Source organism: Botryllus schlosseri, chromosome 15, assembly GCF_051294905.1.
Source record: "Botryllus schlosseri isolate E-star chromosome 15, Bs_hap1, whole genome shotgun sequence".
NCBI classification, from domain to species: Eukaryota; Metazoa; Chordata; class Ascidiacea; order Stolidobranchia; family Styelidae; genus Botryllus; species Botryllus schlosseri.
This window is the reverse complement of record NC_137250.1, coordinates 8637042-8654370: the sequence shown is the minus strand read 5'-3', so window position 1 is coordinate 8654370 and position 17329 is coordinate 8637042. Positions and strand designations below refer to the sequence as shown.

General features: G+C 42.4%; 2 protein-coding genes across 9 annotated transcripts in view; one reads left to right on the top strand and one right to left on the bottom strand.

Annotated features, from left to right (window-relative positions):
• The window catches only part of LOC145456857 (sodium channel protein type 4 subunit alpha B-like), a 109360-nt gene that overhangs the window by 20376 nt on the left and 71655 nt on the right, over nucleotides 1–17329 (bottom strand). For 7 of the 8 annotated variants that reach the window (XM_080334985.1, XM_080334988.1, XM_080334989.1 and 4 more), the window contains 12 exons: nucleotides 16186–16307; nucleotides 14852–15031; nucleotides 13964–14113; nucleotides 9968–10141; nucleotides 6987–7160; nucleotides 5478–5645; nucleotides 5258–5407; nucleotides 3660–3855; nucleotides 2705–3486; nucleotides 1799–1918; nucleotides 724–876; nucleotides 484–657 (listed from right to left, as the gene is read on the bottom strand). In XM_080334985.1, the coding sequence (XP_080191111.1) occupies nucleotides 484–657; nucleotides 724–876; nucleotides 1799–1918; nucleotides 2705–3486; nucleotides 3660–3855; nucleotides 5258–5407; nucleotides 5478–5645; nucleotides 6987–7160; nucleotides 9968–10141; nucleotides 13964–14113; nucleotides 14852–15031; nucleotides 16186–16307 (2543 nt within the window). The remainder of the gene's footprint in view (nucleotides 1–483; nucleotides 658–723; nucleotides 877–1798; nucleotides 1919–2704; nucleotides 3487–3659; nucleotides 3856–5257; nucleotides 5408–5477; nucleotides 5646–6986; nucleotides 7161–9967; nucleotides 10142–13963; nucleotides 14114–14851; nucleotides 15032–16185; nucleotides 16308–17329) is intronic. The other variant, XM_080334987.1, reaches the window with a different exon arrangement.
• On the top strand, nucleotides 9029–12685 carry LOC145456865 (uncharacterized). Its single transcript, XM_080335002.1, has 3 exons — nucleotides 9029–9167; nucleotides 9232–9413; nucleotides 11242–12685. The coding sequence occupies exon 3, from the start codon at nucleotides 11631–11633 to the stop codon at nucleotides 12108–12110; it is 480 nt and encodes a 159-aa protein (XP_080191128.1). The 5' UTR covers nucleotides 9029–9167; nucleotides 9232–9413; nucleotides 11242–11630; the 3' UTR covers nucleotides 12111–12685.

Sequence of the window (17329 nt, the reverse complement as noted above, 5' to 3'; positions counted from 1 at the left end):
TAGATTATATACGTCCGCTTCTACTTCACTGTTTTTAGGCATAACTACATAAGTTTTACTATTTCGATAACGAAACGTAGAAAGTACTTTTAGCATAACTTTGCATCACTTTTATGAATGACGTTATTATCAAAAAACCGCATGAAAAATTCCCTGTAAAACGGTAAGTAAATATATGGAGATTGCACCTATATTCGTAGTGTCATCAGATGGTCACGAAAATGCATATTATGATTCCGAATGTAGCCCCTCCAATTAACTGCCATCGAACAAATCTTCTCTTTGAACCTACTCATTTGAATTAAAATTGTCATACAGTTCATTTTCTATACTTCCACTAGAAATAGTTTTGACATAATAAAAATATCTACATCTATATTTTTATTCGATTATAGATTTACAGCGTTACTTCATACTTCTACTTGAGTAGCAACGCAGACTACTTCAAGCACCTCCGTTCCTCACCCCTTTGCGCATACTCACAAAGACAATAACGAAGTCCAGCAAGCACCACGCGTTGGTGAAATATTCCCGAATGCCGAACCCCATCCATTTGATCAGCATTTCGATCGCGAAAAATGCGCAGAAAAACTTGTCGAGGATCTGCAACGCTTTCTTCAGCGGCGGGTTATTGTCTAAATGGATGTCTTCGAAGGCCTGCGAAGACGATTTGAAGACATAGCCAAAGATGTGGTAGTTATTTTAACATATTCAGCATTGTACCAAGGCTATGCTGCTGGCCAGTATGCAGAAAATCACGATATATTCGAAGTAAGGGTGGACGGCCAGGTTGAAGAACTTCTGGCGTGTCTTCCAAAATAGCCCGTCGCGGTTTTCGACGCCGAACGCCGGAAAACAAGGCTGGATCGTAGTATCCTGGAGATGTGAAAATGAGTGTGATTGCTGGAAATACTGAATTTAATGCCGGGTGGATACAGACTATGCGCTGCGCGCTTTGGTTGTAATGTACACACTACACAGGCAGGTCAACATTCTCGGGGATTGCACGAGGCCCTCCTAACAGGGTTGTGGAGTCAGAGTTTATTAAAATGCTCTGACTCAGATTTCAACTATACTTTGAAAATCCAACCTAATGTTCCCAAATGTTAGTAAAAGCGACGTTGCAGTGCCACACGTCATTAAGTTTTTCACGTAGGTCGACCTTGACAAAATTAATGTTTTTCTCTGCGAGCATAATTATTTTTAAAAATCAACAAATATAGGTTGATTCACTTGACAATAATTATAATTAGGAATATATTAACGTATAGTCCTTTGAATAGATTTATAGGAGTGGTTGAGTCGGAATTCCCCGAAAAAAATATTAGGAGTCGAGGTCGGGTGTATTGAAAGTGTCAAGAGTTGGAGTTGGTGGTAAAGTTAACCGACTTTACAGCTCTGGTCAAGAGGGTGAGTTAGAGCTATAGGCTATATGTAATGCCGGCACTGCATGGTGATGGACGGTTTGCTCTGATTGTCAGACGAAGGACGTGTATAAAGCACGATAAAAATATATTCAATCCTCCTTTCTTTAGTAGGATATCCCCTTTTCCTGTCTGTTGCGATCAACGGGGGTCTAAAATTGACTGTCATAGATATCGTATAGCCATGAAAACACATTGATAGACAACACTTTGAGACAACACCAAACCCATTTTCACGTGTTCTCTTTTTTACACGAAACACGCTGCTGTGTTTTGTATTGTCAACGACGGTGAAATAATTTAAATTTGTACAACGTCACAGAGCACTCACAGTCATAACGCACCAATACAACGATACAAACTATGCGCCGCACCTCTTTTCCTTCTTGACTTGCCGTTTCCGCATCCTCCTCCAGTGATGTCACACTTTCGTGTCGGCTGCGAGCTTCCTTGCGCGAAAGGCTGGTCCGAGACGAACGCTGACTGCCTTGGCTCTGAAAAAACTACCCGTTCTTATGCAGTACGGTCGCAAATCCGACCGAGCGAAATAGCCCCGGCATTACGGTAACTGAATATATTTTCAAGCATCACACCAACAATCCTTAGTGTCGTCAGGAATACTGCGTCAGCCGCGAAGACACACACTGCAATGTCGAAATTAGTCACGTTCCATCAATTGCCATATAGGTATACCTGACTGCTCCAGTAAATCTGCCATTCGAAACTACTTATTGTAGCATTTTTCAGACCATTTCAAACCTCTCGCTTGAAGTAGTTTTGATATGTCTTCAAAATACCTATTTCTACTTGTGATAGAGTACACATCCATGGCGTTACTTCTACTTCTACTCGAGTACCAACTCGACTACTTTGACCTAGCTACGGCAACGCGATAAATCCCGACAAAAACGAATGATGATGATTTTCATATTGCATGAGACATTATTTCAAACTGTTGTACATATTGCGCACGGAGCGTGTTCGTTGTTTACTTCACTAGTATTTGGAATATTTTGGAACTTTGTAGCCCACCATAAGTGTAGGTATGAGTGACGATGACTCATTTTGAGAGTGCCCTGGTTTGTCGGGTATGCGTTCGAGTTAAAACTGTTGATGAATGTTACGCTCGGAGTCGGGTACATCGGTTTTGAACTCGTTCCTCGCTGTGAAGTACGACTTGTCAGCTGCATGAACAGTGAACACTGAAGCTGTAATATACTCTGCTTTGTGTGCGAATTGAACTGACGTTATCAAGTATATAGAATTTTATCAATATTTACCTTCCTTCTCCCGTTCGCGAACCCTTCTTTCTTGCTGCTTTGCTTCGAATCGACGGTTCGACTCGAATTATTTCGAAGCAGCGTTTCGGTCTCATCCGCGCCACCGTACTTCGAATTCTGCCCAGGCTCGCCCACCAGCAGAAAATTAACAGAGTCTGCCACGTCCGAGTTTGGGTGGGAAAACTTCGACGCGTGACCTTTGAACTCTTCGCTTTTCGCTCGACTGCGCGCGGACGACCGCGTGTACTCTATGTTAGCGTACGAACGGAAAGGAGTGCGCGGTGGGTGTAAGGCTGAATCCTCGTCCGTGCGGGTGCTGCTGACATCATCACTGACGTCATCGGGACGGTTTTGAAAGGCGATGGCCGGCTTGAAGCCGTCGTTGATCTTTTTAAGCCGTTTACGGTGCCGGGAAGCTTTGGAAGTCCGGAAGGTACGGCTGCAGCCGCGGCAGCGAACGACTTCACCGCGTGGCGTGTGAGTACCATCATCACGGTTGGTGTGCGCGCGGCGGCTGCGCGTGCGCGGCGTGGCAGCGTAAGTCGACACTGACCGAGTGTCATCGCTGTACTGTGATACTAGGTCATCCGAACGTCTGTTATGACTCGGAGGTAGTAACAGAGTGTCATGGTTGATGGGAACGCTGATGTGGTCGGGTTGAGCGCTTTCGTGTTCTGTTGGAGCACTGTTGGGGTCGTTGGAAGCGTTGTGGCGAGCTTTGGGAACACTGCTGGCTTTGGAAGGTGTCTTTACTTTTTCGTTCAAGAGCATGCTGTGGTTGTCTGAACGTAGAAATTGAACGTGTACCTCAGGATCAATATACAGAGCTTTATTATGTTATACCGTAGGCTGTTGTTGTAAAAACTTATTGCGATAAGACACGTATTGATAAATATTGGCATATAACCAACTACCGCAAAAATACTGTTAGAAAAGAATCGCCACGGTTCCTCACTATTTTCATGCGTCTCCGAAGTCACGGGCGATCCGAGCATCGTCACTTCCGTGTCCAAGTCTCTAAACGCGGTCGCGTCGTGGCGGGAAGATTCCTTCTTTGGTTTTTCCGCCTCGACTCGGCTGTTGCGCGCCACTCCTTTGCGCTTCCCGTAACACAACTGCACGCGTAGCTTGCTGCAGCAATTCGTCACGAACTGCGAAAACGTACGCACAGCCTATAGCGAATGTTGGAAGACTTCATACGCTGGCCAATTACCATTGAGGGAATACGACAGGCAACTAATACACAGAAGCGACGGAAGTAGCTCATACACTGTAAATGCATGGGTGAAGATAGGTGTATTCGCCAGATTTCCACCATAGCAAGGTGCAAATCAAGCTATCGGCACTTTTTGGTGCAACATCTTGCTTTCACATCTATATTCTAATGTGCGGAAACGAGGCAAATGCACCAATCCTTAACCCAGGGGTGTGTTGAGTTCTCTTCACGCACCACCTCTTTGAGATTTCATGGGCTATGCATGAAAACAGAATCCACAGGAATTAATACTCCGATGAAAGCAGGGATACCGAGGCAAGATTTAGAAGTAGAAAAAGTGCGGTTTGATAATTATTCAATTAGGCAGCTGCAAAAGTGGACTGAGGGTAAGCGTCGTCGATTTCTGGTATTCAATCACCCGCGGCGGTTTTAAACATTGTACCTTTGCTGCTTAATATAGATGTAGTGCCGTACCTCTCTACTGGATTACAAGTAGAAGGAGCTAATTCCCCGAAACTGTCTTTTAATCACTGGTTCTCAAACTTTTCTAGACACGCCCTCCTTCATGCGATTGAAAAATTTCGCGCCCCCTCATCGTCATATCACAAAGTGCAACCAGAATGCTAGCAATCCAAACGGATAGTTTGATGGCATGGAAGGTTATGTTTGTTGATGAGAAAATTCTCAAATATGAAATTAGGACTATATACGCAGAGTAATAACAATGAATTGGAGGTAAATCGAGATGAACGCGAAACAAATTTTCAGTTGACCGCAGCTTCGCGCCCCCCTTCAGACGCTTTCACATCCCCAGTTCGAGAACCACTGCTTCAAATGGACGTAAAAATGATGAATTGAATGTAGGCTTACTCAAGTGATTAGTTCCAAGACGAAAATTCTTAACCAGGGCGAATAGGCTACTATAAGAAGTTAATAGGAGGTGGCTACATTTTAAATTGCAACATGCATATCCTCCACTAGCTCAAAATGACGAATAACTCTACACTACAGTCAGGTGCGAACTTCGAAAATGCATTCATTTACCGTGAAACAGTGCCTATTTCACACGTACCTTACGACTATTTTACTCTCATAACCACTATTTACTTTTCAAAGCATGATGGTGCATGAATAACCGATATATAGAAGTCGAAGTATTCCAAAAGAATAGCCACGCGAGTGAGTAGTGCAAATATACAAAGTCTCCTCAAAATATAGCATCCTTGATAGCCTATCGATCTTTAACCAAGGGATTTCTGCGTATGCGAAGAGCTCCACGCTATCCCGATACCTAGTACGCTGATATTTACTCAGGCGGCAGAGAAACTGGCACTTACATCGCACCGCGTGACAGCACGAACTCCTTTCCTGACCCAGCGCACGATCCTGTCCCAAGCTTCCGCCAGACTGTTAATCTCAGCGTCCGTCCTTTGCAGCGCGTCGCCGCTAAATGAATTCAGCAAGAGCGCCAAGAACAGGTTCAGAATCTGGTATTGATAAAAATAGAGAAATCGCTATCAAGAAAGACACGAGAATACGGACAGTATGCGTACGTACCACCAGATTTCCGATAACAAGAACCAGGATAAACAACGGTATGCATATGCCTGGTGACGCCACGTTCATGCATACGAACATATTCTCGATCCATTCTCCGCACTGGATACGGAACACAACCATGAAAGCATGCTGGAAATCTACAAAGTTCCATCGCGGCATGTGGTCCTGTCGTGACAAACAGATATTAGTTGTCATAAGTATTCACAGAGCGTATAGCGCTGCAGTGAATCGATGTATCGCACATATCAGTTTCGTCATGTCATTAAAGCAACAAGCTACTCTCAACGTGTTGATTCTGAGAAATACGAAGCGAATTGGTTTGTTTTAGAGCAGGGGTCACCAACACTCGGCCCGCGAGGTCATGTTTTGCGGCCCGCGAACTGATTTCAGATATTGGAAGAACGCTTAGTAAAGCATTTTGAAATGCTCAAATTTATTTACGGTTAAAAATAAGCTATTCTCCTATGCCCAACATCACTATTCCTCACTAGCTGATACGGCTTCTGCGATGGTAATAGCATTCAATGGCGGAAGAATTAGCGTAGATGAATGGGCATATTGCCTTCACGTACAATGGCTCACACACGGCCAAGACCAAGACGCAAAAAACGACTTTGGGGCTCCTCCACAAGACAAAGCTTTAAGTTTTCCTGCAAATACCGTGTATAGCTAATTCTGATAGCGCTTCTTTAGTCGCTTGTAAGTGTTGTCATGTGCGCAGCTCATAATTCAAAATATAATAGAAGTGGTGATCGTGATATTTTTTGTTTTATTTGTATTTTTTTAAATGAATAATTTGTTCTGTTGTAACTATGCCAGTCGTCCAAGTTAGAGAGCACAACATTGTAGTGAGGTAAAGTTTTAAAAACGTGGTTGTAAAACTTCGAGGCCTATTTTATCGAGATATTGAATTCATGCGGCCCGCGGCCTCTACGAAATTTGAAAAGTGGCCGGCGACCCGTTTTGAGTTGGCGACCCTTGTTTTACAGTCAAATTTGGTAAAAAAGGTGGTCCAGCTGGTACGGAGAATCTTACATGGAGCATCTAACGCAACTAACGCTAACGCATCAGGTGCAATGACTTATATCAACCTCAAGTCCCGTAAAACATTGATAGATATCATTGAATAATATATTCAGGTTGAAGTATCCAAAATGTTTTCTGTGACACTCGTCGAAAATCGCCTGCCTATGGTCTGTGGCAACAAATTCGTACATCATATAAAAATAGTACATCGAGTTTTTAAAGTCATCTGTCAGTCTCGATCACTCGAAAGTTCATGCGTAAAATGTCATAATTGGTGATACGATTGATGATATAAAACGTTCCTTTCAATTCTCTACTATAGTTGCTAACGATTACTCCTGACTAGTGTCAGCCGAAAATATTTGGGTGTACTTCAATTGTATACTGAGGTTCTATACCTCCAAGAGTATCTTCCAATAAATATCAACAAGTAATCGTAAACTACCGTAAAATCTCGTATAACGAAGCTAATCCTCTTACCTTGTACTCATTCTTGTATTGGTCCCTAAGCAGTTGCATACCGACGACAGCAAATATAAACAGCACGAGCAGAAAGACAAGGGTGAGATGCCAAAGTTTGCCGAGGGTTTTGCCGATGATCCGCAGCAGCTTGTTCAAAGTCGGCCAGGATTTGGCGAGCTTCAAAATCCTCATCTATCGCAAACAGGGGTGTATAGTTACACGGCGGGTGTCACAACAAATGTTGCAAAACGAAAACAACACCGCGCGGATTATTAGCGCTGGTCTTGTGCGGGCTGAAATTCTCAGAGATGTGCGGCGGGACTGTCGGCTGCTGAGTTTGACGCTCGCGTCTACAAGCGTATCATGACCGCACGGGCAATTGAGAATCTCATCTCTCGGGTCACAGAGTAGATATTTCTTTAATCCGATTAGGCGTTAGGCATATCGTGTCGACTATATTACTTGAGAAGTGCCATTAAACATTTATCGCAATGTCATGCGATGTCGTGCATACACGGTACGAAACTATGACTCCATTGTGACATCATAAATCATACCGAAAGACCTGAAAAAACGGAGAGATTTCAAGGCATTCATAGTATTTTTTCAAATACCGCATTGAATTAGTGAAGAACGATCTTTGGGTGTCACGTGCAAGTAAGTAAAAACTTTATATTGGGATATCACATAACTGCATAGTTAACTAAAACTTGCCATGGCTAACAGGCCCTAGCTTACCTAAATGGTTGTGTAGGTACACTGTATCTTGTATATGTTCAACAGAACCAATGCAACCGCGAAGAATGTTCAGCGGCTTTATTCAGATTTTAGAACATATTTCAAAATATTACGGGAACCACCGAAAGAAAGGTGAATAAAGTCATGAAAAATATATACGTCTAGCCGTGTTTTCATAAAGACATCATCATCGAGGTGATGGAAACATCGATCAAAAAGAGCATCGAAGATCTACACAGTAAGAGATGACATTTTATGCCATTGGGCGGCTTTTTAGAATATCTTGGTTGGAGGCGTTCCTATTCATAACATTGTCCATCAATGTCACCATCGAATAATACAATGTGAAGGTTGAACACAACGCGCGCTATACCGTCAACCGGGGTGACTTTGATAGTCAGGGTGACTTTGATAACTGTGATAAAAAGGTCATCACTCGGCTAGACTCCCAAATTACCCACTCTTTACCTGTAGTTCTGTCGTATTGACTAAAATAAAAACAGTTTATACTCGCATGTGCCCTGTCATCTATCTTTTAGGCCTAAATTTAACGTCATTTATGGTCTATTGGGGCATTTAGGGCTAAAAAGAAAAACAAATTGACAAAACAGGATGTTTGGGCGAAGGGAGGACATTTCTTCAAAATGGAGGACAAATCCTCCTAAGGAGGACGTATGGAAACCATAGTTTCAATAGCAAGTTTTAAAGCAGCGAAGGATACGATCTAATAGTATGGAATTCTGTAACAAGTTGGGGCTAGGATTAGTTCAGATCTGGGCGAACCAAATGCGTCCTGTGACGAGATTCTGACGGGCGCCAGCACTAAACTGGGAATTTATAAGATGAACCTACCTCTGGGAACAGTGTGACAATTGTGATAACCTGTTACATGAACTCTGTCTTGAGAGAGAAGGGAAAACCAGTGCAACTGCAAGTTCCAACTCTAAGAATTATGGTGGTGTCTGAACATCTCAGAAAACTTCTTATTGGTGGAGTAATTTGTGTTGTTGAATGTTTCTTTTATGTCTAGTATTATTTTTTAAACAATTGGTTATCAAAGAGGCACCAATAAGGATTTCAATTTGATAACAAATTGTTTTTTCATTGAGTATCAAAGTCACCCCGACGCCGGGGTGACTTTGATATTTTTTTGACATTTTAAAAAAGCATGAAGACAATAGCGGATATAAAAATTATCTCGTATATTGATAGCCAAGAGCCACATTGTTACTAGTTCAAAGAATAAGAAATGAAAAACCCCTTCAACGTACTCAAAACGTATCAGAAGTGCCAAAAACTATCAAAGTCACCCCGGTTGACGGTACAAAACCACACATCTGCAAATAGACAATTAAGAAAGACGGAACAAGAGCGACAAATTGTTTCCAGCATCGAGCGGCGACTGACAGGAATAACCGAACATAGATTGACGTTCAGAACACAACCGCGATATCTGGGAAGGTTCTGCGCATTAACAAATACTTGCGAAGATTATCGCTAGAACATTTCCAAAATGTTTTCACAGACAATCCGTGAAAGAGGCCGGTTCTCATCTATCGAAGCAGTTCACCGGATATCTGCTCGCGTATGATCCGGCAATTAATTTACCGATGAATTAATCGACGAAATATCGGACAATACCACAAGTCTAGAAGGACAACTATGGAGGCAAAATATGTTGAAATATAACCATGTTGGCCATATATGGTAAGACCGTTTCATGAGTTCAGGCGCCTAACAGAACTGCCGTTCGTAAAAATCGATAATACAGTGCCGTATAGTGACTTCATTATCAGCACATCTCCTATCTCTAACATCGTAATTGGTTAGTTATTTAATTAAAGAGCAATTTTCTCAGTACTAATAGGCAGCCCCGAGCGGCGTCTATGACCTGTACAGCGTACAGTACACGGACGGTGCACAATCCGAGCCCACGACAGTAATAACTTGGGAGGCTTATATAACCAGTATAGTACCTATAATTTTGGCAAATTAGAAATTCAATTCAATCTCTAAATCCAGTCTGGGAAAACGAAAGTGCCAGAGCTACAGCATACGCGGTCAACATATTCCAAGCTACGAGAAACTAATGTCTCATTCGCGCTAGCTACGTCGTATCCTATTTTAAATTTAATCTGTCATTCAGTTTGACAACGCACAAAAATATAGGAGTATACCAAAGAGACGGTAACACTATCACCAATTCGGTCTAATAAACTACGGCGAGTTAGAGATGATCGAAGCAAATGATTGAAGCTTACCAAACGGAATGCTCTCAGCACCGACAGTCCGGGTATGGATTGTAACAGGATTTCGAGCAGGCTGGACACAACCACGATCGCGTCGAATAGGTTCCATGCTTCCCAAAAGTACAAGCGCGGCCCTAAGCCGATAACCTTCAGAAGCATCTCACCGGCGAATATCATCGTGAAAACCTGCAGTGAAACGAACAGCCAACGTTTAAGTCGGTAGCGCAGTCTTAGCGAAAAGAGTGTGCATTCACACCAAATATATCATCATATATATCCTGCGTGCATTGCATATGTTCCTGCGTTTATATGGGTACATGCATAATCTGGATTAAAATGTTGCACTCGATTCATACCGCGGCATAAGTCTGAGGTAGGTTCTGGTTTCTTGTGTCATGGGTGTATACTGTATATTCACACCCGTACACCAGGTATAGGGTGTGACTGTAGAGTGTAGAGCCTACCTGCATGGCGGGATAATTATAAGTCGGAAATATTTGCGATTTCGCATTTGTAGCGTCTGGTACACACCGAGATAGCAATCATGCAATATGTACATTGTACAAGTACATGTTTTGATACATTGGTACAATATCGCTGTTTCCCCATTCGGTCACTATAATAGGTGACTATGCATCGTCTATATATCGGGATAGTAATCTAAAATGCCCGTTCGAAGCAGATCGGATAGCTATTCTATAATGTAATTTCAATTACCGAATTAAAATGGCCGGAGCGCTATGAGATACCGACGTTTGGTGCAATGCACCAGAATTCTATTGGATACGATTGCATGCGCTATTCGTAGTGGTTCACAACCTTTTTCGACTCATCGACCCTTATCAATCCCGACACAAATTTTCACCCCCACCCCCATATTTATGGATACAAAAATGAGGACATATAAACGGTACATTTATTCACCCAACTCTGATAGCTTTTGAATTGACCAAACAAAAACAGATCATTTTTCCGAGTAGGTGCTCGTAAAACCGGGTTCCGCGTCCATAACTGCCTTAAGTTGACCTATTCTGTCGCGTCAAATGCAGAATAAGACGTCTTCAGTTTTTGGCCGTGATAATTAAATGTTCTCTCTAGAAGTTCCAACATTTTCGCCCCCATCAAAGTCACTTATATGTGATGTCTATCAAGAATAATCCTGGTGACTGGAGACTCTTGGAGGTACAAAACTTCAGTATAACAATTGAATAATATATTAATATTGAAATAACCCGAATATTTCCGCTGGCACTAAGAATAGTTTATACAGACTTGCTGTCTGATAGATGCTGCGGACAGACTACAATCAGCATACCGAACCAATACACAAGAAACATTACTCCAGTGCCCCGCCAGAGCAGCGAAATAGCACAGAGCCAACGAACCCGTTGTCAGACGACCTCCAATCATGACCAGCTGTGATTACCGTAATCAAAAGGACAATCAAGCATTCGCGCAATCGACTGGCTCCTCCAAACGTCGATGGCGACAGACTACCGGAAGAACAACTCACAGGAAGATCACAGGCATCGTGAAGACCGGGTATTATCAGGTGCTGGTAGCGATCTGTTGCAAGAACAGGATTGAGATCAACACGCCTACAACCAAAGGAGGCAGAGTACACCATAGTCAGTCGAGCTTCTCAACCTTTCGCGTTGGTAAAGCCTAAATCAACATGGATGCTGTAGAAGTGGAAGATTTGGACTGGGCACTCGAAACCGATTCCGCCGGATCATCTGACGTAGCTGACAGCGACTTTAAAGCCTTCCGAAACGAAGTCAAACCGGATCCGGACGCATCCAAAAACAAGAAAAAATCAACGAAGCGAAAATTTGATCAAACCTCTGACTTAGTCCCAGATAAATCAAACCGCCGTGGCGCCGAACCGGCCCGTAAAGTATTCCCGCCCTACCAGCGCGTTGAGATCCCAGTTACAGGCGAGGTACACTGGACCCGATACCACGTGCCTGCACTCAACTATCTAGTGATACGGGAGAAGATGGGGGTGAAACCGAAGAAGCATCTGGCCGAGGTTTGCCCTGTCACTGGTCGCTTTGTGTCCAGCGCTGACCCAGACGGGGACATTATGGAGCTGTTCGAATTAGCGAAAGAGACTGCCGAACGCCTGGGCGAACCGTCCGACGATAGCGACTAAAAATTTAGATACTATCCAGTTTTCCAAGCTTTCTTTTACGAGTGAAGCATAAGTGAGCGTTGTTAGCAATGTTTTAGCAATATGTCCGACATTTGAGCATGCGATACATAAGCATGTGACTTAACAACCGCAGAATTAATCGTAAGCCCAGAACTAAGAATGAAACCTCTCCTAAACCTAATCCAATCCTAAATATGACCCTAGCCCAACAATAACCCGAACTGTACCTCACATTCTCAAAAGTCACATGCTACTGTGTCACATGCTTAGGCTCGTATGCCCGAGGACCGTTTTAGCTATTTTAGATATACCGCATTGCGGTCTCCTGCCGCACGTGATTCGTTGATGTTGCACAATATTGCGTGCGTTTTTTTAGTGCCGTAACTGGTTGTTAGATTTTGTTCGGGAGGTATTGCACGCTTACATTGTTAGCGACGGAAATTAACTGAAGGCGACGCATTTTCCGAACTTGTTCGTGTCTAGTGGGGTTTCCACTCGTGATCATGGTTGATATGATGTGTTTTCAACTCGCGAAAATCTGTGGCATGGATGTATTGAACTTGGTAGATACGCTGGTCGCGCTAGTAGCTAGTAGCTAGTAGCGGTTGAACACAATTTGCCAGGCTGGTGTAGGGATATGTATCTGTAGTACTATATATTGATCAACTTCTTGTTAATGCTCCGCAGGCTATCCACAAAACGGACATGACACGATGCATATAGACCTACATAATCGTCTTCACTTGCACAGCGTTATACACGCACATTTTCGCATGCAATGCACTGTACAACTTGCATCCTTGAGCGGATCGAAAACACATAATTTTAGTCAACCATTTATTGCATGTTCTTCTACTTTGCGAGTATATCTACGTTACTAGAATATTGAGGACTTCGAATTTCGCGCGTTAATTCTATTGTGGCTGCGTGTAACTGTATCGGTTTAGTTCCGAAGCGTAACCCCATAAACCAAAACCTATACTGGAAGCTAGGTGAGCAATCGGACACCTGTGCCACTGCCTAGGCCAGTGAATCAAATTACATATTTCGCCGATACACTTCATATCAATAACAGTATATAATCTAGGCGCAGCTGAACCTCAAAACGCCAACCCTTAAGCACTGTCGTATCATGCTGAAGTCTGGTAGCAATTGCGGGATTGCTTCCAACAAGCTCGGCCATTGGTGTGGAGATTCTGTCTTACTCTCGTATATCTCTTCGGTCTGTGTATCCCATCCTAATGCACTCAAGTTGATGCTCTTAGTGCAGTTTTAGATTGCAGAAGTGTTCTAACATTAGCAGCACCATCATCACTACAAGGAATATATATTCAACACGTACATATTTCCAATGCGTGATTCCATACGATATCAATTACACGCAGAAATGGTCAAAGTCAATTTCAAGCAGAAGCATAGCGACATCAAGTGGATGTAGAAAACGAAAGGGCTAACAAGTCGCTCTGCGAGAACGTAGGGATCGCAAACATTTAGCAGTTAATCGTAGCTGGCTACTGTCAAAATTACAAGACATATCTACTCAACTAACGCAATATGACTAAAAACGCTACCCACATGTGAAATTTGCGAAAAATTATACAGCTGACGTTACACATGGTCTGTTATCACACGTTTCGTATGACAATTTCAAAGTGATGCAAGCGTATCACAAAACGCTAGCATTCTACTTTTAAAAACCCAAACTGTAAATCGCATCCGGCTTGGCTGAAAACTCTACAGGTAGAAGTCTGAAAATGAAATATAACCAACCACTTGACTTGACTATTTCGCGCAAGTAGAAAAAACCTACTTGAGTACTGCGAATATATGTAAGTACTTCGATATTCACTCACAAAGTTGGCTCGCTCCAGAAGCTCAACGTGCGCTTGGTCCTGTGGGTGATATTCCATCATCATGAATACCGTGTTGAGAAAGATGCAAATCGTGATGCCGAGATCCATGAACGGGTCGAGCACAAGAGAGCAGACCATCTTCTGAAATCTCTGGAATACAAAAATGGCGCTTCCATAAATTCACCATCGCATTTACGGGACTTCATAATGAAATGCGATAGCTACTAGAGTTATGTTGATTACATCTGTACTGATTTATAAAATGGGACATGATCACTTGGAACTTGGTGAGGCAACTATATTTCAACAACAAAACGTTGCTTTTACACCGTGATGTCACACTGAAAGGAATCCGAACGAGCGGGCAGAGAAAAGTAGTTAACGTTGGTTCGGGGCCTACCTAAGTTATCGTAGGCCCCGGTTGGTTCTCAAGCAGAAACAGAACTAATTTACGTCTTTTATGAGTAGTTTAAGTAATTCAAGTAATATACACTCAATTAGAAGTAGAAGTAGCGATTTCCAAGACAGGCCAAAACCGCTTTAAGTTGAATTGAAGATTGTGGTCGAAATAGTACTCAAGAAGTTTCGCATAGTAGATTTATTGAGGGAACGCTTAGTCTTAGTATAGTTGATGAGTTGGCTACTTTTCGAAATTGGAGGATGTTTTTTCGCGACTAACGCAAATAACTCGTAAAAGCACCAACATCAGATCGAATCCTCCTAATATATCTAGTTACCCTGATACATGGGCTATTTCATGCGGTTCTTTGAAAATTCAGGTACAACATATCTCAAAACTACTTGATGCTTTTCAAAATGTATATCGCCTGTCGAACTATGTATTGAGCACGTCTAAACATCGGTCGCATAAACCACGGCAGGACTCACCGCCCATCGCGGCGTGCAGCAGGTCCACTTGCAGAAGATGTTCACGGCGCCCTGTTTCATGTTTCGCGCGTGCATCTTGATTCGCTTTGTCGTTCCCATCTTCGCGGTGTCTTCGATGGTCTCCATGTTGGCGGCGATCGCGGCGATACCGACGACGTCGTGATACCCGTTCACCTCCTTCTGATGAGAAAGCATAGCCTCCGTTATCGTTGAAATTACTGCTTTAAGAACGGTCGACAGTCGGCGAACAAAAAATTGCGTTCTTACAAAATAAATCTGCTAAGGTGGTCAGTCACGCTGCTACCATGTCGGAATACTAAATGGGGTTAATTTGTACTACTTACACTTCTACGTAGTCTTAAAGGCTGTACTGTGTACACCTAGATTGGTCGTGTCGCAGCATACGGAATATGTAATGCAAAGCTATGCACGTTGATGAAATGACGTATCTATGCACTCCGTGCAGCCGTGATCAAACAGCATTGTCACAAAGTGCAATGAAATAGGTATGGCCGAAAAGTACCAATTAATGTGATATAGAACTGGCGTTATATTCTTTGTAGTCGCATAAAAGGGTGGACTTTCCACATTATACTGTTGTGACATCATCATGAGTGATGATGTCATTACTTCTACTTGTAATTGGGGAGAAATTTAAGGCGCCACTAATACCAAACCTATGATAATCCACTATTGTGTAGTATATTCATATTGAAATGAACCCGAATATTTTCGGCTGACACTCGTCAGGGGTAATCGTCATCAACTAGTAGAGAATTCAAAATAACAGCGTATATCAACAATCGTAACACAAAACATGACGTCACCAGCACGAAATGTCGAATACGAGAGCGTTCAATGTACTATTTTCAGACTATACACGAACTCTTTTTGTTGACACAGCCTTGGCTTAGTGTATTTTGATATAAGTCGACCCCAAGGCACACAAATGAAACTGTGCTTTCCGAGTATGCGAAATCTGTCGCCTCCATAATTTTTCGCACAGGCGGGATTGACACAGGTTAGGGCACAGGTTACGATTGCTGATATACGCTGTTCTTTTGAAATCTCCACTAGTTGCTGACGATTACCCCCGACGAGTGTCAGCTGAAAATATTCGGGTTCATTACAATATGAATATATACTATTCAATTGTATATTGAAGTTCTGTACCTCCAAGAAGCTGTTCAAAAATCCACTACCAATCAACAAATCATTGAATATATACCTATTAGAAATTAGATGTTGCGATACATAAAGAATTACAAAAAAATTAACTATGAACACGACCCTACCACCGCAACGACACGACAAAAATAAGTTACAGTACGCACCTCGTTGGCATCTTTGTCCCCGATGTTCAAAAACGACGAGTTGTGGAACTTTGTTTCGTCGTAGGGTTGTGACGCGTGAATGCTGTTGATCGCGTTGTTAGAACGGCCGTGTTGCTTGCCGGCTGAAAAGGAGTTACAGTATCATAAAAAATTCGAAAGCCAAAACAAGCGACATCCGTTGTATCAAAATATAGTCGACTGGGACGTTCTCCACGGGGCTAAACAGAACGGGTGATGAATACGCCACGGTCCGAATGGAATGTCACGCGGTTATGAAAATAGAGGCTTGTAATCTACCAGCGTTTGCCGGCATGGGAATTACAGATCAAAACCTTGCTAATTCCAAACAAAAATAGGATGCTATATAATCATAGCCGAGAAGTACGTCTTACAAAAACTGTGACGAGATAAAGAACATGAGCTGGGCAAAACCGAGTACACGTATATAATCCCAATCCGATTCGAATATTAAGCTTCGAATACAGTATTCGGGTATCATCTACTTTGACGACACATCATAAATATTGACTTGAATTGTTCAAACATGCCGGAATGTCGGATAACCGACGCTCTGAGGCTCCTTAGGTGGAAATAAAGTATTGAAACAGCCTCCTTCCTATCTGTTCATTACATAGCAGTGTGTCCTATCGCATTGTGCATTATGTGTGTCTTGTTCTGATGAAAATATATTCTAACGATGATTGATTACGTTATTGATTTCGAGCTGGGCCAAAGTTGGTGTTAAAGTGTCGAAAATAGATTTTAGTTGATGAAAACTTTAGTTGCGAATGGCGTATATTTCGACACTGTCGTTACTCGAGAAAGTCGACTGTCTCTATAGTCGACTCGATTCATTACAGTAGGTGCAGTTGATATCCGACTCGCAAGCAGAGTTTTATAGCTATAAAATAACTTTCAGCTTTTCCAAATTAGGTTAGAATTAAAGTTATAGGTGCAGTCTTTTTGAAATGAGATTAGAATTATAAATAATGAATTCGCAAAAAACATGGAAATTGAATTAAATTTCGAATTGGGGAGAAATACAACAAAAACCAAGTTCAGCTCGTATAAAATCAGAATTAATTCTTATATGCATGGGAATGGCAAATGTATGTACACCAAACTTGGCTCCTCTCGTGCTATA